Here is a 25205-nt window from a genome sequence, read left to right on the forward strand (position 1 = left end):
AGAACATCATTGCGGTTTAGATTGGGTCTGTGAAGTAGGACTTAGCACTTTCTTTATATCAACGTTCATGTTTGTATTAAGATCTGCGTAGAAGTTTGGTCTTTTCCCAATGGATCCTATGGTTTGGATTTTCAACTCCGTGTTGGGAGAGGCCGGATTTCTACGGCTTGATGAGACGGATGTAATCTTGATGTTCAGAGATGCGTTTAAGAAGAGATCTGCCTGTCTGCCCATAGTACGACAGTTTACAGGAGCATGGTACCTCGTACACGCCAGGTAGTAACAGAGGTGGGAGTTTGTCTTTAGGCGAAGGTAACAAGTTCTTGTTGTAAAAATCAAGTTGTAAAAAAAATTGCAGGCATGATCTCGCATTCAAACAATGAATACCCACAGCCAAGAAACATTTCGTTTTTGTTACGCAAGTGAGTATTAAAAACGTGCGTGGGGGGGGGGGGGGTCGTACGTGCTGATTTTCGATTACGATTTCTGTAATCGAAAACCAACGTCGTTCGAAATTTGTGACCAAACGCAACTGCGCAAACGGCTTCCTGTGACTTATTTTTGGCGAATTGGTGGAGCATCTTTACTGACCAGTGAAGTGCACACTTTACTGGTCAGTTTATTTCGAATTCCTTCCCCACCTTCCTTGTTGCTCAAATTTTGGACACACTTACCTAGTGTTGCCAATTTAGCTCTTTTGAGCTAGATCCAGCTCTTTTTTTTCTTCCCTAGCTGCAAAAATTTTAATCTAGCACCTAGCTCCAAATCTAGCTCCTTCAGAACTAGTTTCAGCTCTCTTTGGTTGTTTTTATAACTTAGTGTTAAAGAAATTATTTTGAAAGTTTTCCAGATCTTCGCATTTGATAAGGAATTGTATTGTACATTTCGCGCGAGCATCGTAAACGTTTCAAACGCATGATGACGTCATTTAGTCACGTGGCCCAACAGTCTTCCATTTTGTCGCCTTAAAGTTGATAGCACCGCTAGAAGTTAGTCTTTGCAGAATTTTCTGGTTGGTAGTTACGACAGCGAGTGGGAAGTTTCAAAGATTGATCGTAATTCGTTGCAGTAAAGAGTTGTACACCCTTCTTCAAAAATGAAGAAAGAGAAAAATAAAGCTTACATGCAAAAATTTAGGAGGGAGTGGTTGCAAATGGGAATGTTTAGTAAATGGTTGTGTTAAGTTCCTGGTGACGCTACAAAAGGCCACTGTATGTTTTGCAGATGTGATAGAGCTGCTAAATATTGTCAACTTGTGAAGCATAGCGAAACCAACAAACATCTTGCTGCAGTTCCATATAAGGCTGTCCCTATTACAAACATGCTTGTGAAAAAGTCTGATGAGACCGCGAACTTTGAAAGTAGGTTAGCATTATTTCTTTGTTGTCACTCATCATTCAACAGTTGCGATCATCTTGTAGATCTTTGCAAAAATATCATCCCCGACAGTCAAATTATTCCAAAGATAAAAATGCACCGAACTAAGTGCTCTGCAATGGTAAAGACTATTCTAAGTGAGCATTTGAAGAAGATCTAATTGCGGACATTGGAGATGAAAATTTCAGCTTACTAATAGACGAATCGAATGATATCACCGTGAATAAGATTTTAGGAATGACCATCATTTATTATAGCAGGAAATTCATCAAAATTATGCATACATTTCTGAGCATGATGGTTCTAGAAAAGTGTGAAGCTAGTGGTATTGTGGCTGAACTGAAAAAAAAGAGTGCAAGAAACTGGACATTAAAATCTCATTGCAATTGGTACAGACAACGCCAGTGTTATGGTTGGTGTTAATAATGGCGTTTATGAACAACCGAAGGCATATATTCCCGCCTTAATTTTAATTAGATGTGTATTCCATTCATTACAACTAGCAATGTCTCACACTTGTGCAGAATCTCTCCTAAGAAAATTAGAATTTTTAGTTTCAGAAACGTATAAGTGGTTTCACATTCTTCTTCAAGACAAGCAGCATACAAAGAGTTGTATCAAACTATCAACGAAAATGATGCGTCTCTGAAAATTGAAAGCAATTGGGCAACAAGGTGGCTCGCCATTGAACCTGCAGTAGACAGAATTCTCAGCCAGTGGTTGGAATTAAAAACTCACTTCGAAGTCGTGAGTGTGAATGAGAAATGTTACAAAGCTCAAATTTTGTGGGAGATGTACAAAGATGAAAGGGATCTGTTGTACCTTTTATTTTTGCATCCTGTTCCAGTTAAAGTTCAGCAAGTTAACAAAATTTTCGCATCTAACTGTGCGGATAAGATGAAATTATTTGAAGAGCTTCATCATTTGATTCGCTCTATTGCTAATATGTTAGTGCTACCATCATCCACAGTCGACCCTCTAGAGTCAGAGATTGACGACTATTTGGATCCCATTCCAATTCTTGGTTACAGATTTGAAAGAAAAATTTCAGAGTTGATGATACAAACGAAAATAACGCAAAATGATGAGCGAAATCTTAGAAGTAGAGCAAGACAGTTTCTTCTTGGTCTCTTCAAACAGCTTAAGCAAAGATTGCCTGAAAACTTGAATATTTTAAGAATGATGTCTTCTTTTTCTGTTGACAATATCCTAAAACATATAAAAGAACCTGCTACTCCCATCTTAGAAATAACGCTGAAAACAAAAAAAGATGTTACTGCTGCTGAATACCAGTACAATACTATCCACTTAAATAAATGGATGAACATAGAAAACACTGAGCTATTCTGCACTGAAGTACGAGAATATAAAGATGCATCTGGAATGAATCCAATTAAAGAAATTGCTCAATGTGCAATAAATTTATCAATACTTCCAACTTCTAATGCGGAAATTGAACGAATTTTTAGTTTAATGAATGTAATTAAAACTAAATTAAGAAACAAGATGGAATTGCCAATGCTGCCAGCTATTTTGTCAGTCAAGTTTGGCCCCAGGCGTAATAACAAGTGCTGTACAGACTATCATTTACCAGCATCTACACTGAGTAATATTGCAACGATGGCCATATATAATAAAGCTGAAAATGTAAGTGAAAATGTGGGTGAATTAAGCGCAGAAGAACCACATAGAAGATGCATTTTGCCACTTATACGCAAGTATCACTTCAACTTGAATAAAGTAAGTAGCTTAAAAGTATCAGCTACTACTTTTAAAATTTTAGCTTCAAATTTTTATTTTTAACTCCTTTTTAGCTCTTTTTTTTAAGATTTAGCTGTTTTAGTAATTTTCATTTGGCATCACTACACTTAATGTGCCCCAATCATCACTTTTTCACTTTCAATCCAGCCGCTTCATGGCGAAAAAAAATGGAGGCTGCAGGGGGTGAACAAAAAACGAACTTCTCGTAAAGAAGAATGTTTCCTTTTATATAAAAGTAAATAAAGGTAAGAGAGCTCTCCTAAACCATCCGAAAGTTGCGAAACAGATACTACGTGCTGCTCGTTCAGAGGGAGCACGAAAAGCCAACAACAAGTGGTGCAGCACGTATGCGAGCATTTTTCTGTGCCACTGCCAATACAAACTCTTAGGTCCAATTTTCCTTAAGAAATGCAACAACCAAAAGGACGCATTTCAAATATGGTGGAGCGATGAGACCCTGAAAGAACCAAAAAATAGTTGCCAGCATTAGGAAGACATTCTAACCAGTGCTGAACAGGAAAAGAGGAATAAAATCTCTTTTCTCCTCCCTCTCTCACTCCTGGGAAAGAAGGAAGAAAAGAGGACTTTTATTTACAGCGGAACTGTTCTCATTCAGAGCAGAACATCTCAGTTGCCCTCAGGGTTAAGGGGATTCGTGTGAAGCGAGGCAATGCTACTCGAATGGAGGTGGGAACTGAGGAACGATTTAACTCATGAGAGAGAGAGAGAGAAAAAAAAAGCAACAGGTTCCTTTGGGACTCGATACAACATGTGGTGGAGGTCCTTACTAACACTGCGATTCGTCTTGGACGATTCGCAGACTTGCGAAGTTATTTTTCTTATGAATCTGAAACCGGTTTATCCGATCTCTCAGTAAAAAAACTCACTGTTGATGGCTAAGCCCAGGCCACTAATTCCAATTGGAAATACGGCTGGAAAATCCATCTCATCACACACGGGCGCATCTTTTAGAGGCGCGTGGCCCGCCGAGGTAATGAGTACATTTATTATAAATTTCTAGTCCTGGTCATGTGACCTTATATGCGAAATAGAAAAATCCCACCCTATTTAGTAAGGGGGGGGGGGCAAAGAGTTGAGGGCTAAACAAGCTGCGCCTCGATAATGACATGGATTTTAAAAGCAGTGACATCTGTGGGCAGACAGGTCATCGTGCAGGTCAAAGCCGAACTGAAATATTAAATGTACAAAAGAGATTATTAATGACCTTCGTATGAATATTATTAACAGATAATCATATTATTGGTTTAGTAATGAAAACAGCCAAGAATATGAATATTTACTTAGAGAATTACAATCACTACATAGTGTACAGAAGGCTATTTATATATCTCGCTCTCCTTATGACTTCGCACAAGAATTGGGCAACATCCTGCATGATTATTATAACGTTATTTTAATTCGTGGCAAATGCTAGGAGACAGTCTTTATTTTGCGGATTACATGGACTTATTAGCCATGTATGGTCTCGAGCAATATGTAAGCGTTCCAAGCAGAGAATTCAATAACTGCGCATTGTGTCTGGATCGCGCATAGTTAGGACACCGAGCACAAATCAAGTCCAGGCAGCAGATCAGCTAATCAGATTACTTTCGATAGCTGTCAAAATCGATTTGCAAACAGCCCTCAAAAGGCAACAAGGATGACACGTCGGAACAGCCTAGAACAAACTACGGAATATTAAAACCTATACGAAGTGTTATTCGCTGGTACTTGGTTTATGAACTGCGAAACCAACCTCGATGAAACTCACTGCAAACTCATTAATATACAAAGTGCTCCTACAGAACACTCGGTTCTATTTCCTCCAGGAGACGGAATCGGACCAACGAAGTCACGGATAACGCAAGACATGATTCGCTGCAAAACAGCTGGAGATGATCGATCAAGCCTCCAGAGATGGTTCGATGAAAAAAAGATCAAAACGGACATTCAGAAAATTGTCCGATTTGACTGAACCTAGAGGTGACTGCAGTTGTGAAACCATCCCGAGGGTACACACCTACTAGTATCAAGGCATACACGTGGATCATCATCTAAAACGAAAAACGCATGTCCAAGCAGTTACGAACAGACTAAAGGTGCTCGTGGCATAACATTCAACGCGTTTTGCAGGCTTTTTATTATGCATTCGGTATACTTAAGAATTCGGTGCGGAATTTGTAATTGCGGGGGGCATGCAGAAATGTCCTTGGCAAATTACACGCAGTCTGCACAACAGAACATTAAAGAAAATCATCAGTTTTAATCAGGCTGCAGTTAACTGTAATTCAATTCTCCTCAGGGTCAGGCGTATACCTTTATGGCATATCTCGACCTGAACCGTACTCTCAGGCACGATGGTCTACTTTTTCCAGGTACCACAATAAATAAAAAAAAAAGCATCCTGCAGTACCATTTCACATTCCTGCTACCAAGAATCTAACTCTCTTAAGGGAGGGCTCAGAAGCGAGGCTTCGGAAGCAACCTATAAGAGAGGATTCAAACCATTTATTGGAGCCATGCATGATGCTTATCTTTAACAAGATAAGCACAAATGGAGTTTTCAGAGTAGCTTGCTGATCTTCACTGTAAATTGCGCGCACACATTACCACATCGATCTTGAACGAGTTCCTCTGATCCCTTAGATTCGTGTTGCAGCAGCACTTCAGAGTATACCCAGCACCTGAGTAATGCGATAATCACTCATCGCAGAATTTTGTAGTAAATGTCAATAAATATACGTCAATGTATAACGCAAATGCATGAGAAGTAACATAATTAGCGCATAATTTGTGAAAAGTAATACTCTATTAAATTGTTATTAAAATTTAATTGTACTCATACAATATCAACGAAAATGCATGTAACAAGTTTTTTTTTTTTTTTAATGCACGAAAGCACAAAAATATTCTCACAATGAATGCTACGAGCATAGCTTCGAACAGCATGGGAATGGTCGACAAATTGCATGAATCTGGTAATTAAAAGGGGGGGGGTAATATTACCGTAATGAATTTTTAAAATGCGAAGGTGATTTGTAAACAACAAAGTTGATAAAAAGAACCAACACTTCCAAGACTGAGCAAAAAAAACCCGCAATCGTTTAGATTTACGAGGCAAAAGAACTTCGGCTGAAAGTTAAAATTACGTCGTGGCAGGCAATGAAATTTTTCTCAATGTCGACCTGTCTATAAATTGCCCTCTTAGAAACGATGTGAACACCGGGACGGTGCCAGAAATATCTGAGAGATTTCTTGGTGACTCTCATTTGTTACCGCCGATGACTGCCCTTGCTTAAAATTTGATCTTAAAATTTTGTATTGATCTGCCTTTTTTTCTCAACTATTAGAGTAATTAGTAAAAATTATATTAGTAATTTTAGGGGGGAGGGGAGTCTCTTCTCCAAAAATTAACGTGGAGTTAGAGAGAAACGAAGTGCAGAAAGCACGCATTTCTGAACTTCTCCTAACTTAATTTATTCGCCACAATATCGACATAAGCCGACTTGAGAAATCATTCTTTAACTCCCAAAATAGCTTTCGACACGGCGTCCCGTGATAGTTTAATTAAAAATTGCAGGAATTCGAGGTAATCAACGCTCTTGGCTGGTTTAGAGGCTGCTTACTTTCCACATCGCAAGCAGTGAAAATAAACCAAGGTTTCGGAAGTTTCCTTCGGCTAAATTACGGAGTTCTTCCGGGCTTGGACCACTTTTGTTTATAATCTACATCTACGATTCCTGCAACCCCCAATGATCGCGTAAAATAACCAATTCTACAGATGGCGCTGCATTCGTTTCATTGCAAATTCTCGTCAGTCAGTGACTGCCGTGAAGAAGCCCAATGCAGAAGTTGCTACTTGGAACGCAAGAGGTTTGAATGAACCTGGGGAATTGGCTAATGGGATGAGAGAGACTGAATATCGGTATATTGGGAATAAATGAAACCTTTTGGAAGGGTTCATCGGACTTTGAGTCGAAACTTCCAAATGATAAGACATACGAAGTATATCCTTCAGGTGGAGAAACATCCAGAGAAGTGACTGTGGAGAATAAAATTAGTAACAAAATCATTTACGTAATTAAAAAAATCAGACAGAGTAATAGTAATTCTAGTGAATGCCAGGCCCAGAGATATGCTTATCATTGAGATATTTGCTCCTACAGAACAGAATGAAGTAGAAGCTGATATGATGAAATAGAGGGGGGTGTATAAAGGTAAGCAAGAAAAATCGAGTTACAGGCGACTAGAATGCAAAAGTTGGATCCGAGAGAACATCTGCATGTAGACCATTTGGACTTTGAATTCGGAATAAGAGAGGACAAAAATTAGCTTACTTCTGCAACAATCCCAGTCTCATCATAACTAACTCTTATTTGGAACAAAAACAAACAGCAAGATACACCTGGGGAAGTCCCGATGGAAGATACAAAAATCAGTCAGACTATATTGTGATCAATAAGCGTTACTTCAATGGAGTACGGAACTCAAAGGTCATGCCAAGTGCTCACTGTGGATCTGACCATAGACTAGTCCTAATGATGATAAATATTCGTCTGAAAGCAATAAAAATTAAAACGAAAAACAAACCCATAAATGGGATTTACGGATACTTCAAAATGCAACAGTAAAATCAAAATTTAATGAAAAGGTTTCAGAACTACTGGCTGCACAGTTAAAAAATGAAAGTGAACTTCCCAATGGAACAAACTACGAACAACTACTTCTGCTAAGAAGCACATCAGTAAATATGAAGAACTTATCAATGAAAGTATCCTGGAACTAAAAATATTATTGGAAAGATCACTGGAAAGGAATAGGATCATATACATATGCTTCATAAACTTTCAGAAAACCTTCGATCAAGTAAAACACAATAAACTGTTTAATATTCTAGAAAAATTAGACGTAGAAGTTCATTACATAAACTTATAAAAATGAATTACCCCAAGCAGAAAATGCAGCTGTTTAACTCTGAAGTAAAAACAAAAAGAGTTAGACAAGGGTTTATCTTTTCACCAAGTTTATTTAATATTTACAGTGATGAAAAAGATTGAAAAACAAAATATTAGGAATTGGTATCAATGGTATAAAATACAACAATCTTAGATATGCTGATGATACCATTCTAATAGCAGAAAACAGAAACAAAAGTTAATCAAATTACTGATTTGAGAAGGTAAAGATTTTGGCCTACATTTAAATGCAAAAAAAGACCAATTTTATGAGAATCTCAAAAGAAAGCAGATCCGAGCCAGAAATATTCATAAACAATATGAAAATTGACCATACAACAGAATACAAATACTTGGTTACCTACTTTACTGCCGATGTAAAGCAAGATAAAGAAATAAAAATAAGAACAGCTATAGCTAAAGATGCCTTCTGGAAAAATAAAGATCTGCTCGGAAGTTCTGTGAGTATCGAGACAAAGAAAAGAATGATGAGAACATTAGTGTGACCAGCTTTCACATATGCAAGTGAGACCTGAATATTCAAGAAGAGAGTAAGGCAACAGATAATGGCCTTTGAAATGTGGTGCTGTAGGAGAGCTCTGAAAATCTCATGGACAGAACACGTGACAAACGCAGAGGTACTACAGAGAATGAGATCACACAGATCTTTATTGCAGGAAATGATCCAGAGAAAGATGAGATTGGCAGGACATTTACTGAGGGGGATCAACAGGACAGAGGACAGTAACAGCTTTAGAAGGAAAGATTATGGGAAGAGGATCAAGAGGTAAAGAAAGAAGGACATGGTTTGATTATACAAGATCATGTGATTATGCTGAAACAAACAGAGCAGCTGCCAACGGAGAGGACTGGAAGGACAGGAAGGTGCTGCGCCCTCTCATTGAGGAAGCTACGTGAAGAAGGGCGATACAAATCCGAAAATAGCGACAAACTGGTTTGACGCTAACAAACGCACTCTCAGTACCGAGAGGGCCAAAATTTATAACAATTTTTCATTTTTAAAGCGAAAAAAAAAACACAGTTGGAAAGCCAGTTTCTTCATCCGCATACTATACTCGTACACAATCCGAATTGTGATAGTAGCTGAAATTGTGACTGAATGGAGATCGAAAACTTGAACCCTATGACATATGGGCGATTAAAAGGTGACAGTTGGAAACCACTCTTAAGATTCTTGCTGTTTTTATGTTTTTTTCTTTTGTAAAAAGGTGCCTGACTGTGACGATGCTGAGAACGCTATAGTTTGCGTGGATGCAAACTATTATACGCCACGTTACTCCCGGGGTGGAGAAGAACTTGTCACACCACACGAATGCGTATAATTTCTTTCCCACGTAAATTAACACGCAGGCTTACCAACAGAAAATACAGACACCCTAAGCAACTCCAAATGCACTATCAAATATCTTTCTGCTTGGACAGGCCTACAGAATATTACGACTGCTCTTTCAGTCTGCTAATCGGGGTGCGAGCATCGCGCAAGAGGCTTCCAGTTGCAGAGAAGCAAATGCGTAATCCCAAAGCGCCAAAAGAAATAAAAGTTGGACTTATCAAAATCGTGAATAGCCCGCACATTTTAATAAGAAAGGGGTACTAGGATCAGGGCGTACCCTCGAATTTCTGTAAGAATGCTGACCCTGTATTCAGAATAAATTCATAAACTGATTAATGCCGTAATAGTGAATTAGCTGAAGTGCTGGCGGCTCTTACGATGTGCGTGTTTATTTTATTCCTGATGATTAATGTTCGTCTGTTTCTCGCTCACTTCTGTTGTGTTCTGCGCCGTTGTGTCACGTGTGCTGACATGTTTTGTAATCCGGATGGGCTTGCGCTCGTGGGTTAAACGCATGGCGTCTTTTGTTTGAAAACGAATTTGAAAAAGGCTGTGGACGTAATATCTTGTTTTTAATGTAGCGCGATTATAATTTTGATAAAAACGCTAATCAACGGACCATTCAATTCGTGCACACAGGGACAGGGGGAAAAACGTGAATGAACACTTAAGATACGGAATGTTTATTTGCAAAAATGAGGAATCACTAAAACTGAAGGTCTCAGACGAGCAGTCGCTCGGAATACTCGATCGTAAAAATCTGCAGATAAAAGTAGCGATTTGATGTTGTTTATTTTCCGCGATGGAGAAGAGAAATGAAAACCTCGATTTTCCACTGATTATCATAACGCAAGAAAGAAAGATTTAAACTGAAAACTGCAATAAAATCATTCTCAACGTAAGCGTTTGATTTCGTTATTACGACAGTTCATCAGACACCGCTTTTATGCCGGCCGTTTATGCAAAGGTCGTGTTTTCTGGTAAACCGATTCGTTCCCGATAAAGTACCTTCAAGCTGTTTGGGGAATTTTCGGGAAGAAATAGCGTCGGGATTCAAATAACCGCAAGGAGGACGACAGGAAGAAATGACGGTGCAACTTCGTCGATATATTAAAATGAAGGAACGCGCAGTCTAACGTGAATCCCGCTTCCTGAAAAAAACTCTTTTTCCACATTCATTATCTCGAACGTCTGGCAAAGCACATAACCGGAAACCCTATTCTAGGGACCATTTTGCGAGCTACTTCCGACCTCCAAGCAAATGGAGTTCGTGTGGTATCACACCAGGCGATGAAAGTCATCTCGACCTAGAGACAATCGCAGACATCGTCCTGGCTCGTAATCAGGATTCAATCCGTCTAGCAAGGCCATTTTGAAGCGGCCTTGTGGATGCGTGACCAGCCCCTTCCTTTCCAGAGCGCTGCACGCCTGAAAAAGGAAGCGGCGTTGGAAGACCACAAAATAAATACGCAAACGATGATTCTCGCAAGACTTCAGGGTTTCTTCCCTGAGCAACACTTCACCCAGTCTCGACGTTGGTAAAAAGAATTCGTGAATTTTTAAAACGCGATCTTTTGTTTATCGCTGGATCGGATTATTCGGAATCAACGGTCGCGACGAGTATTACTTCCGTTAATCGCACGTGTCTGCTTTACGAAATGAAAAAGAAACCTTCCGCGTGATGAAGGATAAACAATCAGATTCGCTCGAAATCCTTCCACGAGGTTTTCTTCTCACCGACGGAATTCAAACCGACGCCTTTCCAACTCAAATGCATTACGTAGGAGTTTGTGTCACGTGTCAGTTTTCGATCGACAACTGCATACCCTTTTGGTGGTTCCCGTCCCCTCCAAAAAAAGTATTGCGCTGTTGAGATGTAAAAAAGCCCTCGAAAAAAAGGACTTTTTTTGTCTCGCGAACTGAGAAGAATGGGTTCGGATGGTTGATTTAAAACTAGAACTGAAGACGTCGCAAATAAAGAAATAATAAAATAAAGTGAAGATGTGCGTGTGATAAAGAAGGAATAAGGGAAGAAAATCGCAGCTTTGCAGAGGGAATTTCTGACCCCCCCCCCCTAAAAAAAAGACGCGAAATAATCAAAGCAGAAACGAAATTATGCAGAACGAATAGTGAGAAGAGCTCGTGCAGAATCCTCGTGAAATATTCATCAGTAAAGAAAAGGGAAGTCTCCGTGCACGAGGGCATAATGAAGCATCGTCGAGAACGTAATTGAAAGGGAGGATTGGATACAGCGTTACTAAAACGGAGCTGCTCCGGTCGGAGAGAGACAACAACCCTGGCGGAACATCTGATTTAATTAGTGTGCGTGGGGGGGGGGGTTCAGTCGTGCGAAATAAATACCGAGTTAGCGAATGGATTTTCACCTTTGAAACGAAGACTCCTCGTTCCTCCTTTCGCGTCCACAACGTGCGAGAAAAAGCATCAAATATCTGAAAGCGGCATTTCCATTTTAAAATGGGGGTTGGAAAAACACTCGTGCAAGTCACAGAAATAGTTTTCATTTCTTAGAATTGTACGATCTCAGTGTAACAGCAAAACAGTTAAAAAAAAAAAAAAAAAAACCTTGTCGAGTCTAGACTGAAATGCAACCTCGACCCCCCTCCAAAGGGATATTTTTCCAGTCAAAAGGTGTGTTATCCGAAACGAGCGTAATTAGGAGAGAAAACAAAACTTCTTTTAGATCCATTTTGGCCTTCGCGTAATGGGCGACTCCCCATTTTCCTCAATCGTGGGAGGGGATTCGGAATATCTAACCATATAAAGATTTTTTTTCAAGCAGTTCCAGACGTGAAAGGTCACAGAACCCGCAGCACACCGGTGCCATCCGCGGGTCGGTAAGAATGGAGAAGAAACTTGCAAATGTTGTTGTGAAGGGGTTCGTCCTTAAAACTACGGGTAGGAAGACCGATGACAAAGTCTGGGGACGAAGAAGGGAAGAACCCCGCTGCCTTTGTATGAGCACTGCTTGCGCTGTAGGTGGGATTCGAACTCTGATCTTCCAAGCAAAGAGCGCATATTGCGTTGTCGGTAGAACTGCGCTGGGCAGGAATAAAAGACGAAATGCGGAGGATGGAAGGGTCTAAAGTTGGAGCGTGCACTGTCTTGCGGTGCTTTTGTTATTATGGATTTGAAGTGGAGGAAAGAGAGAAAGAAATGCAAGTCCCATTGAAAAGCAGCCGCCTACAACAAACGCTAAGCGAGAATCCCACGCGCAAACTGTCTGCTGTCGATGAGCCAGCAGAATGGACTGTCATTCTGCCCCTTTCCTGGACGGAGTCGAGGACCTTGTTGCGATACGCCGAAACAGCATTCTGTGGCGCTTTCATCAGCTGGTCCAGAAAGAAACCGCGAGGGGGGTTGTCAGTTGTATTGGAAGTTGCGTTTGTTCACAAAGATTGCGCGTCGCATTATAAGACACTCGAGAACTCCACCCACGAAAAAACGTGGCCTGGTCAGGTAATATTGACGGAAAGAGTGCCCTCGTACACTTTTCGCTCCTTCTTGGGGGAGTTTCGTTTTTAATGGGAGAAAGTCGTAACCGACTTGCTTCAACTGAAATTTACGTGCGTCTTTTATTACACGTCATCTGCAGTGGAAGAAGTACTTCTGATTTTTCTTTAATATCATGTGGTTTGTCACGTGATGTATCAGGAATGAATTGTACAAAATACACAGAATACGATTTGGAGTGAATGGGAGGGGTCTCGACGTCTGTGATGGAAAGGAATAACACAATAAAAGGCTTGAAGTTTCTCGTTGGCGGAAGCACGAAGAGGAACTATGACCTCAGTGAGGAAGCAAGCGACCAAATTCCAGGCGCCTTTACAGAGTTTCTTGGGCAGGAACTTCGTCCAAAGCCTTCTGTCCCACAACCAGTAAGTAAATGACAATCTCGACAAAATAAATAAGAAGGTGGATTTCCTTATGCTCCATCATCAATCGCACGCCTACGGTGTTCACTTTCGTACTTCCCACAAATTCTGCTTCGCCAATTTCCGCGAGAAGTTGAGTTTGCAATTATTGTTTACTTCCGAAATCAGACAAGATAAAACCACGATAAGATGAGCAACTGATTGATTCTGATCTTCATTTCGACTCTTGCTTGGGCGATTCGATCCGCCATCCGAATGCATTGCAGCAGCTCAGCGCGAAAATTCCTCTCGAGACCAATATTTTTCGGCGCTCTAAACAAAAATGTGTCGCAATGGGCCAAAAGGACTCACGGCGTCAAGTACGCAATTAATGGGTTCTTTCTTTCCTAGAAGAACTCGCAGTTCTGTAACAAAAAGCACGAGCAGTGAAGTGTAATCTTTTGTCGCAGAAACTCTCATTAATCCGCAAGAAAGCTTTTCTAAGAAATGACACCAAGAAATGAACCTTTTGCTTCATTTTAGGAAAACTAAAGAAACACGAAGATGGAAATGCAAACCAACTTCTTGAACTAGGGATAGGAGGAGTTGTTAAAAAGGACGGTCTCTGCTACTCCCTCGTTATTGCTGGAGGGGATTCACGAGTGAAAGGGCCTTCAACGTTTGTCGAATCTTTAATGGAGAAGATTTGGTCGATTTTTAGACCATTTTCCAGCACTCTCCCCGAAACACGAAAGGGTGTTGTCACATTCTCTTGTGATTTCGGGACATCACTTCGCTGCGACGATTTGAGCAAGTTGCAAAGAAGACGGCGAATCGATGAAGAGGAAAATATCTTACTTTCTTCCTCTCCTGTCTTCCGAAAGAAAAAGGCAGCTCGATGCGCAATCGAAGCTGCTGTCATTTTGCGTTCACGTGGCAGAAATCTCGCCTCGCAACACTGCGGCGAAGCGGCTTAAAAGTCATCCGGGGTTGCTGCCGGCAAATTCTCTGACTGAAATATCACTCTTTCTTTCTTTTTCTTCACTGAAACCAAAACGAAACAGGTTGGAAACACCGCGAAACATCGACACGAAACGAGGACTCCAATGAACGGGGATGCCGAGATTAACACCCGAAATTATTTCTCGAGACTCCTTCGGCCATGTTTACGAGTAACCTTAAGATGGTGGCCTTGAGGTCTTATCACGAAACATCTGACTCGATCCTCACACACAAACACATGGTACTTACGTAGCGAGATTCCCGGCAGTTGACAGGACAGACTCCTCGGTCGGCACACTGTTGCTCTTTCTTCACTGGACACGGCGATATCCGACGATGTCGACAAACTGTCTTCCTCTCCAAACGTGCAGTCGATCGTGTTCATCCTCTTCGGCGTCCATTTCCGAAACTTCCTCCATATCGCCGGCAAGGCCATGGGTCGCTTGGATGAATGGGTTTGTTTTTTGCACGCCATCCGGCGTGGACTTGCAGTGGCGAGTGATCGCGATGTGAGTTATTCCTCGTTCATCGGTGTTCACCGACGCAAGAATCGCGAAGATGCACGTGAAAGGTGTACCTGTGCAGCTACAGAGTCGGCAGCCCACGCTCTTCACAAAGCGATGCTGTCTCTATGACAACCAGGAAACACAATTTAATCGGAGCGCTGCGAGAATCCCTTCAGACCGGCAACAAGATGACAAGTGGAGTCAATAAACACTCGGATTCTTTCGTTAAGCGACACAAAACTGACGGTAGTTTGATGGACTCGCTTAATTGGCGGCCGTTCGCTCGCTGAAAAGAAGAACGACTTGCTAATCTTCTCTCTCTCTCTGGGAGCCGAGCCAGGTGAGCAGCGCGATTTAAAAGTGATTATTTGTCGTCGACGCCGAATGAGACGAAGCACATTATTTTCGTAAAACATCTCCGAATGTATGAAATATTTTACGGCAACAACTTCAGTGTGAGTAAAAACGCACCGAAACGAACGATGCTCGTGTCATTCGAATAAGATTCCCGCGAAATAAGAAGTGAGGAAGTCTGATCCGAGTTATTGTTCAGGGAACGTCGGAGGAAAAGAAGCAGGGGGGTCGAGAATATCTCCGTCCCTACTCATGATTCCTAGCCGGATTTCGGGGAAGTTGCTGATACTCATTTAGGGAGCGATGGTCACTTCCCAGCAAGTGTCGCCCTCTAGAGTGAAAGAGGCAAACAAACACGTCGAAATGCAACGCCAACTCTGCTCCTCTATTTTGGACTCGCTCAGGCTGGATTCGGGTGATCTGCCTTGAGGATCGTCTTTGAGGTTGCGTTTTCGTTTCCCCTTCTCGAACTTCCGCGTGTGATTGATGAAGCGCGTGTTTGCTCCACTTTGCTCGATGTCCTCAACATACACGCTGAACGTCTGCAAAGTGAACTTCGATCGACAATTGTGACCGTTCGCCGGTGCCGTATTAATGAAAACCTCCCTCCATTAGGGTCATCCTCGTCGATGCGCTCGTATATAATTCGGTAACGAGTTTCCTTTTGCAGTCATCGAAGGATCTGCAAGTTAAGATGAAATGAGAAATCACTTCCCCGTTAAAGACGTTGTTTGAACTCGTGAAGATCACCGCCCGCAACCGATTTTGTAACATCCGAAGATGACGAGGCTGAAATTATGCGCTCCACAGAGAGAATAAAAGGAAGCGTTGCGTGGAAAGAGTGATGCAACTCGTAAGCACCACCGGAAAGAAAATTTCATTAAAGAATTGTTCTCGGAAAGGAGCGAGTTCACTACCAAAAGGCTTCTTGTCGAATGTAAGTAAGCGAGCGACTATTCGAAAGTTAAGGTGCGATTGTGGGACAAGCGGATGTTTGCAGCATCTTAACCAAGCAGGATGCTCTTAAAGAATGGCGGATGACGAAAGAGGTTTCGTTAAGTCATCAGGGCAAAGCAGAAAGCCAATTAAAGATAAGTTCCTCATGAGTTCTTTGTTTCGGTGCAGTTTCAGCTTTTCTTCAGGAGTTAATGATTACCGAATCTCTCTCGGCGTGTGCGAGTCTTTTGCTGAAGCGGGTTAAAATCGGAGCGGGTTACAAATGCCAGCAAAGGTTGGTCGTTTGGTAGAGCCTCTGCTACTAATGGCCAGCAAAAAGTTAAGCAAGTTTGAGCGCGGTTAGTAGTTGGAAGGGGACCCTCTTTCGATGCCGTCGGCACACTCTCCCTCGATGGGTCTTTGGACTCCCTGGAGGTGTCACATAATAATAACTTGAATGTCCACGTGATGTTGCAATCACCAATCTCTTCCTAATTCTTTAGATTTGTACAGAATGAGCTCGTGCGTTTGACAGTCACTTTCCTCTACTTAGAGTATGCAGAAGAACCAAACACGAGTCGAATGACTGCCGTGCTCATAAATCATGCAGAATGATAACGAAAGGACAGCGAAATGTCTTAGACGTTGGAAAAGGTTTACAATCGTGTGAGCACACGGCTGGGAAGCACCAATAACCTCCCACGAGAATTCCCATCAGTCGCTCAGTGCAAAAAACTGCCCAACGTACGTTAGTATCGGTGGGCAGTTTTTTGCACTGTGTCGTTGGAGGGATTTGGAGAGGACGTACGCCCACTCAGTAGTGCAGGGCTTCGCAAATTATGCTAGACCCCGATTCCACCCCTCCCATTTCTTAATGAAATGGCCCAATGAGTGAATAGGAGTTCCGTTCCACAAAGCGACTGCTGGGAATGCGTCGCGGTTGGGGAAGACTCCCTTCATTCGAAGAAGGAATACGCGATATGAAGAGGAAGAACAGAACAAACAACATTCCATTTTTTATAGAGAAAATATTTTCATTTCACAATTTCTGTTATTTGAACTAATTGATGTGACGCGTATTTCTCTGTTTTATTGAAGAACATTTGTTCCGCAGAGTTATTTTTTATTAAATAAAAAATGGTTGTCCAGTCTGCAGCTACTCGCCGCGTGGACGGGTGTATTTGCCGAGCGCTGGACTATGGGTGAGCAGTGGCGTTTTACAATCCAATTTAATGCGGAAAAAAAAAAGCGCACTTTTGTAATCGCGGAAAAATTCCGAATTTCTACAAGCTGTGCTTGAGATTCTTTTGTCTGCTTCGAGCAACACCAAAGAAAGTCCCAATTAACATGGCAGCCGCTCTGCAGATTGCGACGCGACGAGTGGTCCATTTCACTGCGCCCACAACAATGAAGCGGACCAACGGGACTGTCCGCCACTGCCGTCTCCTTTCACGCACCACATCAGTCCACTTTCGTCGTGCAGGTCGGCTTCTCTGTGCTTCACACCCGCGGCCATTGCATCCTCCACGCGAACGAATTAAAATCCTTCAACGGCAGCAAGAGAGGAAGAATCGCCTTGGGTTTCGTATCCTGGCAACGAGATGCCGCTGCCGCATTTACTCCCTTCGCCCGGTAACAGCTGGGATGCTTTGTTTACTTTTTGTTCGCAGTCGGGATGCGAGGCATTGCGAATTTCATCGTGCCACATGATCGGTCGAGCATGGTGGCACCACCTGGTGGGATTCCACTCCAAACAGGATCGATCGATGACGAGATTTAGCGTCGTGTGATCCGGCAGTAGACAAATCCGCCATCTCGCCGATTGCGAACGATGATGAATGGTTGCTATGGGGGGGGGGGGGGGGATGACGGCCAAATGACAAACAGCTGGACTTCCAAAATGAGAATGTCGTTTGTTGCACGCTTCATTGTGTTGTGTGCAACGCGAACTCGACCTTGCAGCGCTCTTTCCATTGCACTCCGAATTTGATTCCGCATCATCTTGCAAAATACGTCCCCCCCCCCATCTTCCTCGACTCCGGGATTACTGCGCGGAAATGAGACTTCTGGCAACAAACGCCTCAGTGTGAGCGGAAGGAAGCCGTGGACATGTACAGAGAGATTAACGGGTTTTAATTACGCTTCTAACGGCTCGATTGCATCGCCGACACCACGAACCATGGAGCGTTTGGCAACATTGTGAGGAGAAAATCAGCGGCACGGAACAACCCACTGCTAAGTAAAGTTGCAACACGAAATGATGGGAAGCTCCGTGAAGGTGACCTTCAAATGTTTTTTTTTTTTTATTATTATTATTTGTGTGTTTTTATGAGGGAGAGATGACAACAGGAGAGGATGCGGAGGAGGCGGTCAGAGTGGCACGCCATCTTCCCCACTGAATAGCGTGCCACTCTGAATAGCGGTCAGAGTGGCACGCTATTCAGTGGGGAAGATGGGTTTAAGTGGGTGCAGTTGGGGGAGGGTTTACTATAAACAAACATCTGCTTCACAATAATCGCGACAGCATCACGAAGACTTTATTTTCCGCATTTAATTTGCACGTAATACATCGTGTAGGTTGACGAACTGGAATATAAACTCCCCTCGGAAAAAATATATAACAAAAAGTCACGTGGAAGGGTGAGGTCAGGAGCAGTCGCTGGGATTATCGGAAGTTTTTGAAACGTCCTCATCTGACGGAGATAAGAAATAATTGCCATGAATTCGGCCGACCTGACATCTTCGGAAGCGGACACCTCGATCGGAACCGAGTCTTGCTGGCATCAGGAGAGCTTCACTTTTCTGTTTAGAAGTTACCGACTGGCTGACCTAACCTAACCGGAAGTAACCGAAAACGTCTTCTGTGGTTGAAAAGCGTTGCGAGACCATTTCTGGATTGAAATGGTCGAGATTCCTTCCGTGTCCAGTTGAGTTGGTTTCAGGGCCGAAGAGATGAATCGTCGTGACATTTCAGCATTCGAATCGGGCGAGCGACATTTCCACGGTCAGAGCGAAAGATCCGTCGGCGATTCTATTTCTTTTGTGCTCTTCTCCTCGTGCTTTCCAATTTCAAGCTGAAATGACAGCGACGGGTTTCGACGTGGAAATTCGCTGATGTGGCCAATTTCCACGTCTACAAAAAGACACGTTTGTTGAATACTGCGAAGCCTTCACGCGTATATCAATGGAAAAGGGCGAGGCCTGATCGAGGGATGTTTTTCGCTGCATAAGATGATGATTGCGCTTTTTTATTTATTTCTTTAAGCGTTAGCAGCTTCGCGAACAAAATGCGGTTAATCGGTCGTTAACCATAAGGAAACGAAGTAAAATCAATACTTTTGCTTCAGAATACCCTTTTTTATCCGATACGAAATAGAGTGAACCTTTAAAAAAGAAAAAACATTCTACGTGGATTCAAAGCTCACTAAAGTATGATGGTCAAGTCGGGGGGAATCGAATCTATTACGCCGAAACCTTTAGTTTCGGTAGAACAAAGCGATCCGGATGTTAACTAGAAAAAAATATTGTAATAAATACTGAACTTGGAGTTCGCTGTCGCTCTAAAAAAACAACGAATAAGAAATGGGGGCGATTTCAGTAGGCAGAAAATGTAAACTTCTGCGAGGAATCAGTGCAGCATCATACTTCCTTCGCTCCAAAAATACTCGATACCCTACCCCTCTGGCAATAAGAAACCAAGCAAAATACAAGCACCTCATCCAAAGGGTTTTCATTTTCTCACAGAAAAAAGAAAATGTACAAAAAAATTGGACAACTTCTTGTTACATTCAGCGACGATTTCGAGTCATCTTGACAGTTTTTCCAAAACGTGTGGAAAACTCAACAGTTCTCGACACTAACCAACCCAGAACCGCGTCAATCTACACACGTTTATGAGGACGTTTGGTACTTTTGTAGTGTTAATAAAATAATTAATTAGAAAAACTAACAAAATAAAAATCGTCAAATTCCTGGTTTTATTTAATTGGTTTAATCACACCGTCGACGTCATCACAAACCTCCAAAATAACCGATGCGCGTGAAATTGAAACCTTCGTACGCCGATGGTGTCACAGCAAATTCCTAAGTTTGAGTGGGAATTACTTCCGGAACAACGAAGATGTTTTACGAAACGGAGTGTGTTAGTTCAGCGTTTCGAAAAACAGCTTTTTTTTTTTTTTTTTTTTTTGTTCCGTCTGTTCTGTGAAATGAGAACAAGTACGTCCCCCTTCGGATGAAAGCGACTGACTAAGCTCATCGAGGTCCCTTACGTCTTGAGCGGGACGTGAACCCGGGTTTCTCCAGGGTTCACGTCCCTTTCGTGGGCACCGCAAAGTTAATTCTATCTGTTCATCTTGTTCCTTGAAGACTTTGAAAAGTACGATTTGAAATTTCAACTTTCGGACGGATTTCTACAAGAGGGGGGCGTCGAAGCCATTTTGCAATAAAGCGACAGAGTAGCCACAACAAGTCGGTCTACACACGTGGAGTACGTTGAAGAATATTCCATAAAAAGAGGCGCGTGCGAATCGCCCTTCTCCGGTTTTATCGAATTTTTGGAGCGCGAGAAGAAGATGCATTTCGTCGATTGATTTGCTGGGAACGGAATAATCATCGTAAGATTTGAAGCAGTTCGATCGCTAAATTCCAACGCACAAAAGTTGGTTCCCAGAAAAGAAAAAAAAAAACTAATTTCAAAAGGCAGAAAGAATAAAATATTGTTGAAAAGGTTTAATATTCACAGGAGTTGCACATTACCAGTAATCGTATCGAAGCATCTTTCAACGTACCCCCTTCGCTTCTTCGTGGATTGTGTTCGGAAATTTTGCCCGAGAGACTTCCGTGCGCTTTCTTCTCCCGAAAACCGCCCAAATATTAAACCACAAAAACCAGCCAAGCACAAAACTGTAAATCGTTAATTAAGTACACAACTTAACAAGTAAAAGGACTTCAAATCTATTTCGTAATTTCGAAAATTACTCACAAACAAAAAAATTCACTTACTTTCGGTGCTTGGAGAGGGAATGGATCGGTCGTCTAGAACGGGGCCGCTAGCTTTCGTTCTGCAGTCGCCCGATGAGGCTTTGTTGTGTCCGGAATCTGAAATGCATGGCAGCCTTCGTTAGCCAATGCACGACCCAAAGGAAATTTCTGAGATTGACAATTAATAATGCTATCGTATTAGCGACGAAGCCAGCGAGGACGTTGCGCGCGGGGAATAGCAGCCCGACCGTGGATTTTGATTCCTGGAAACACACACACACTGTTGTGTTCGCTCTGACATGCCGTTTCTTTAACCTCCAAATATCCGTAAAAGCCACAAGGAGGGGATGAGCCACCGATACGTTCGTCTTTCTCCGTTCATTAAGTGACCTTCTTTCGAGAACCCTTTCGCCTGCCTGGAGGTTGCGAATTGAGGTTCGCTTCGATAAAATAGTTGCGAGCAGCACTCTGCTGTCCTCAGTTTCAGTGGACATTTTGGATCGGGGGAAGTGCGTCACATTGCTCTTCTCGTCGACTTCGGAACATCGCTGACCTTTTGTGCCGGGCTGCGATTCTTTCTAAGCAAACACTTCTGTAAATCTACTTAAAAATAAAAAAAAGTCGCTCTACGAAGTTCAGCTGCTCGGATTGCGGCACCTCAGTAAAGCTCCTCGACAGAAGCTGTCGAAGTCGGTTCGGGAAAGGAGGGAGGCTGCGCGTTTCCTTTTATGCGGCAAATCAAACAACAGGCGGAATGAAGACCCCGAACGCAAACTTTCTCGAAAACAGCAATAAAAAGACGTCGAGTTTCTTTCTTCCTGGCATTTCGGATGTAAATAATGATCGCGTCTTATTTATTTCGCGTTCAATTTCCCAGGCGCAGATTTCCCAGGGAAACTCCCGCCTGGTGGAGCTACTGCTGCATGGGTTACTTTTGCACTCATCTAAACCCGCTGCTACCGAATTCCACATCGAAGAAGAAAAACGGCGGTTTTGTCGGGTTGCTAAACGTCTCCTGCGACCGACAAACCTCCAAAGAAGAAATTCTACGAAGCATCCCCGAGGTACTCGCAGTTCCGAACTCCATTTTTCCGCTCGTGCGAGAAATTTTTATCTCGGTTTAAATTGCGAAGTTGATGGTTTACATTCCCGCGGTGCTGAGAGCAAAAGTGCGTTTTTTTCCAGGAGATCCAAACGGGTCTGCATCGCACCGCGAGCAAAGTCTCGTGACACGAGTGTGTGGAAGGCGCTTCAAAAAGGAAAACTTAGTTTCAAGTTCGGCGTTTCGTTTCGGCCGAAGTCAAAATAAAAGTAAAACGTTTTCCGTTAGCGAGTCGCGCGAGCAAAAACCATTCGAATGACTGACCGGTGCGCTCTTTGGGGGAGAGGAGGGACCGACTTTGTCTTTTAAATTCGCTCCCGCCCCACTCTCGTTTCAATGGTTTTCGTTGCGAGCCTTCAGGCCACGCGAGGCGGCATTTCTTCAACTGGTTCGGATTCGTTCGCTTGGATTCGGTGAGTTGACGCAAACTGCGTGACGGATCAAAATTTTGTTGCGTGACGTGGTTTGTTTGTTCGTTTGTGATAAGCAGCATTTGAAAAAAAAAGCAGAAATTCAACGCACTAATAAAAAATGACGTCGACTGAAAAAATTAACCTTCCGTAAACAGAATTGATTTGGATTTTTAGCAAGGAGCTGCCAGAACAATGCGCAAAACAAGACGGTAACTGCAGCTTTTCCTTGTAAAGGGTTATCAACGAGGTTAACTTTCCATGTGATGTGGAAACCTGAAGGGAGAGTACAGCAAATAACGATAAAATTCACGGAAAACTTTCGCACGACATTCTTAATGTTAACACTTGTGAACGCGGCCACTAGGGAATGAACGAAGGATGGCAGCGCCACCAAAGTCTACCAAGCCATGGAGATGGGGGGGTAGGGGGTGAGCGTACTACACACCAAAACTATTAGACTACTTATTGAAAAAAAAAAAAAAAATCCTGCGGTATTTCATGCTGATTCGGCCGAAGTGAAAAGATTCTGCGTAGAAAAGCCATCCATTACGACATCTAAAAAAATCAGCTTCTTTTTTTTTATCCCCATGTTGACGGTATGATCATAAAAGTTATTTAAGGTCAATCGATTGGTTACATTAAAACCACGTAACTGAAATGATTTAACGTCAGATCAAATCTGTTTCCATCGCTCATATCTTAGTCGGAATTCAATGCCGTCGAACTGTCTTCGCTCTCCCAAGCTTCATTTTTTTTAAACGGGAAAGTGTTCGTTTATCCTCGAGGTTTGTGATGGCAGCCCGTTGCTCTTATTCTCCGAACTGTTTATGTCTATATTGCGAGGGGGAAATAAATCGCATTGGGGGGTAGATGCCTACCATCAACGTGCGAGACCGAATCACTTGCCTCCACCGAAAAATCCCCGGAGTGCTTTTAAGGCAGATTTTTTTTTTTGTTAGAAGTTATTCTCGCAAAAAGGGATCACGCGCAATGTAGTATAGCACAGAAACTCAAACGACAGACTTAATACACGACAGCTCTACAAGAAGCCTCCTATGACAATAATCGGGTTTGAAATTTAAAGACTAGTTCTTGGCAGCCCTTGGATCCAATCGGATCATCAGTCCATTGGACTGATGATCCGAATTATGCCAAAAAGAATTCGGCAAGAAGGGGAAGAAAAAAAAATTGGCAAATCATGAGAGCCATGGTCAAAGCAAAACGATAAAAGGTTGGCTGAGTAATTGGAAGGCCAACTCCTTGACAGGAATTCTCCCCACAAAACATCGTAAACGTCACTTTTGAGTCATCGGGCGAAAAACATCAATGTCTACCACCGGAAGGCATTCGCACACATTCGCTGCTGCGATGGGATTCGAAAACGACCTATCAGTTGTGGAGTCACTCGAATTAAATTCGTGTGGAGCGATTTAAATTCGAGTGACGAACTCTCACTCGAACCATTTAAATTCGTGACTGCTCAAATGATGAGGTACGCACTTTTTTCCCCTTGTTTTTTGCGGCAGTTACGATGCCTGCTGGACTAATTCATGAGGGGATTAAGTTAACGATATTATTATTTAAATATAAAGAGCTAATAAGCTCTCTTTATTTAAATTTGAATGCTAAAAAATGATATTATTATTATTATTACTAATGAACTTCTTGTGAATTAAAATTTAAAGTACATCAGTGAATTCCGTTCTTCAAGACGAACATATTGATATAAAAAATGTACGTAATAAGTAAATTATAAGTATTCAAAGTTCGAAGTATACGTTGGTCAACTACGCGAGAAGAGAACAAAGGAAGTCGCCATACTAGAAAATACAGCAAGATCGTCAAACAAGAAATATTAAGTGCTACAAATGCCAAGAAGACTTAACGGGGGAAGAAAACCACGTAACATGTAGGAACTGCCAGAGAAACATGCATTTTCTATGTACAGGATTGCCTGAGGATACTTGGCAGCGAAAATCAGACAAGAATCATGACGAGTGGAAGTGTCCCCATTGCAGAGACAACAAAGGAATGTCGCCTTCGACCGCAGGCGGAAAACAGCAAATGCTGAAAACAACCGCAGGCAGTAAACAGCTATCAACAGCAGAGGGAATTAAAAACAAAGAAAACAACAACGGAAACCCAGGTGAGCCAACTTTGCATTAAGAATGCATTACTTACTTTAAATGCATTAAAATATGAGGAATTTATTAAATTTAATAATAACTTGGTAGAAGGTGTATTACAGACCGTTTGAGAAATTAAAAACTACGTTAAAGAGCTAACGGAAAGACAGCATAATTTAATTAAAGAGACAACGAAACTACGACAAAAACTAAACTCTCAAACCAACAGCAGTACAAAAATGATTTCCTCATAGATGGTCTCCCAGAAATTGCTACGGAACATCTAAGAGACACCGTAATACAACTAGGCCAAAAAATTGCGCTCTCCCATTGAATCAAAAGACATCCAGTCAGTGCATCGGTTACCACAAAAAAGGAAAAGAGAAAATAATACCCGTCCTTCTCCCGTCGTAGTGCGACTCACCAACAGCCCAACAAAAACTACACTCATAAAAGCTAGCAGA

The 25205-nt window shown here is 42.2% G+C and overlaps 1 protein-coding gene across 1 annotated transcript in view; it reads right to left on the minus strand.

Annotated features, from left to right (window-relative positions):
• Nucleotides 1–25205, minus strand: part of LOC150102861 (ankyrin repeat and fibronectin type-III domain-containing protein 1-like) — a 355850-nt gene that overhangs the window by 253426 nt on the left and 77219 nt on the right. The window contains exon 4 of the mRNA XM_090397404.1: nucleotides 21122–21217. Within this exon, the coding sequence (XP_090253530.1) occupies nucleotides 21122–21217 (96 nt within the window). The remainder of the gene's footprint in view (nucleotides 1–21121; nucleotides 21218–25205) is intronic.

This window comes from Typopeltis vanoorti, chromosome 9 (assembly GCF_054136105.1).
Source record: "Typopeltis vanoorti isolate ZY-2024b chromosome 9, IOZ_Tvanoo_1.0, whole genome shotgun sequence".
Taxonomy (NCBI): Eukaryota; Metazoa; Arthropoda; class Arachnida; order Uropygi; family Thelyphonidae; genus Typopeltis; species Typopeltis vanoorti.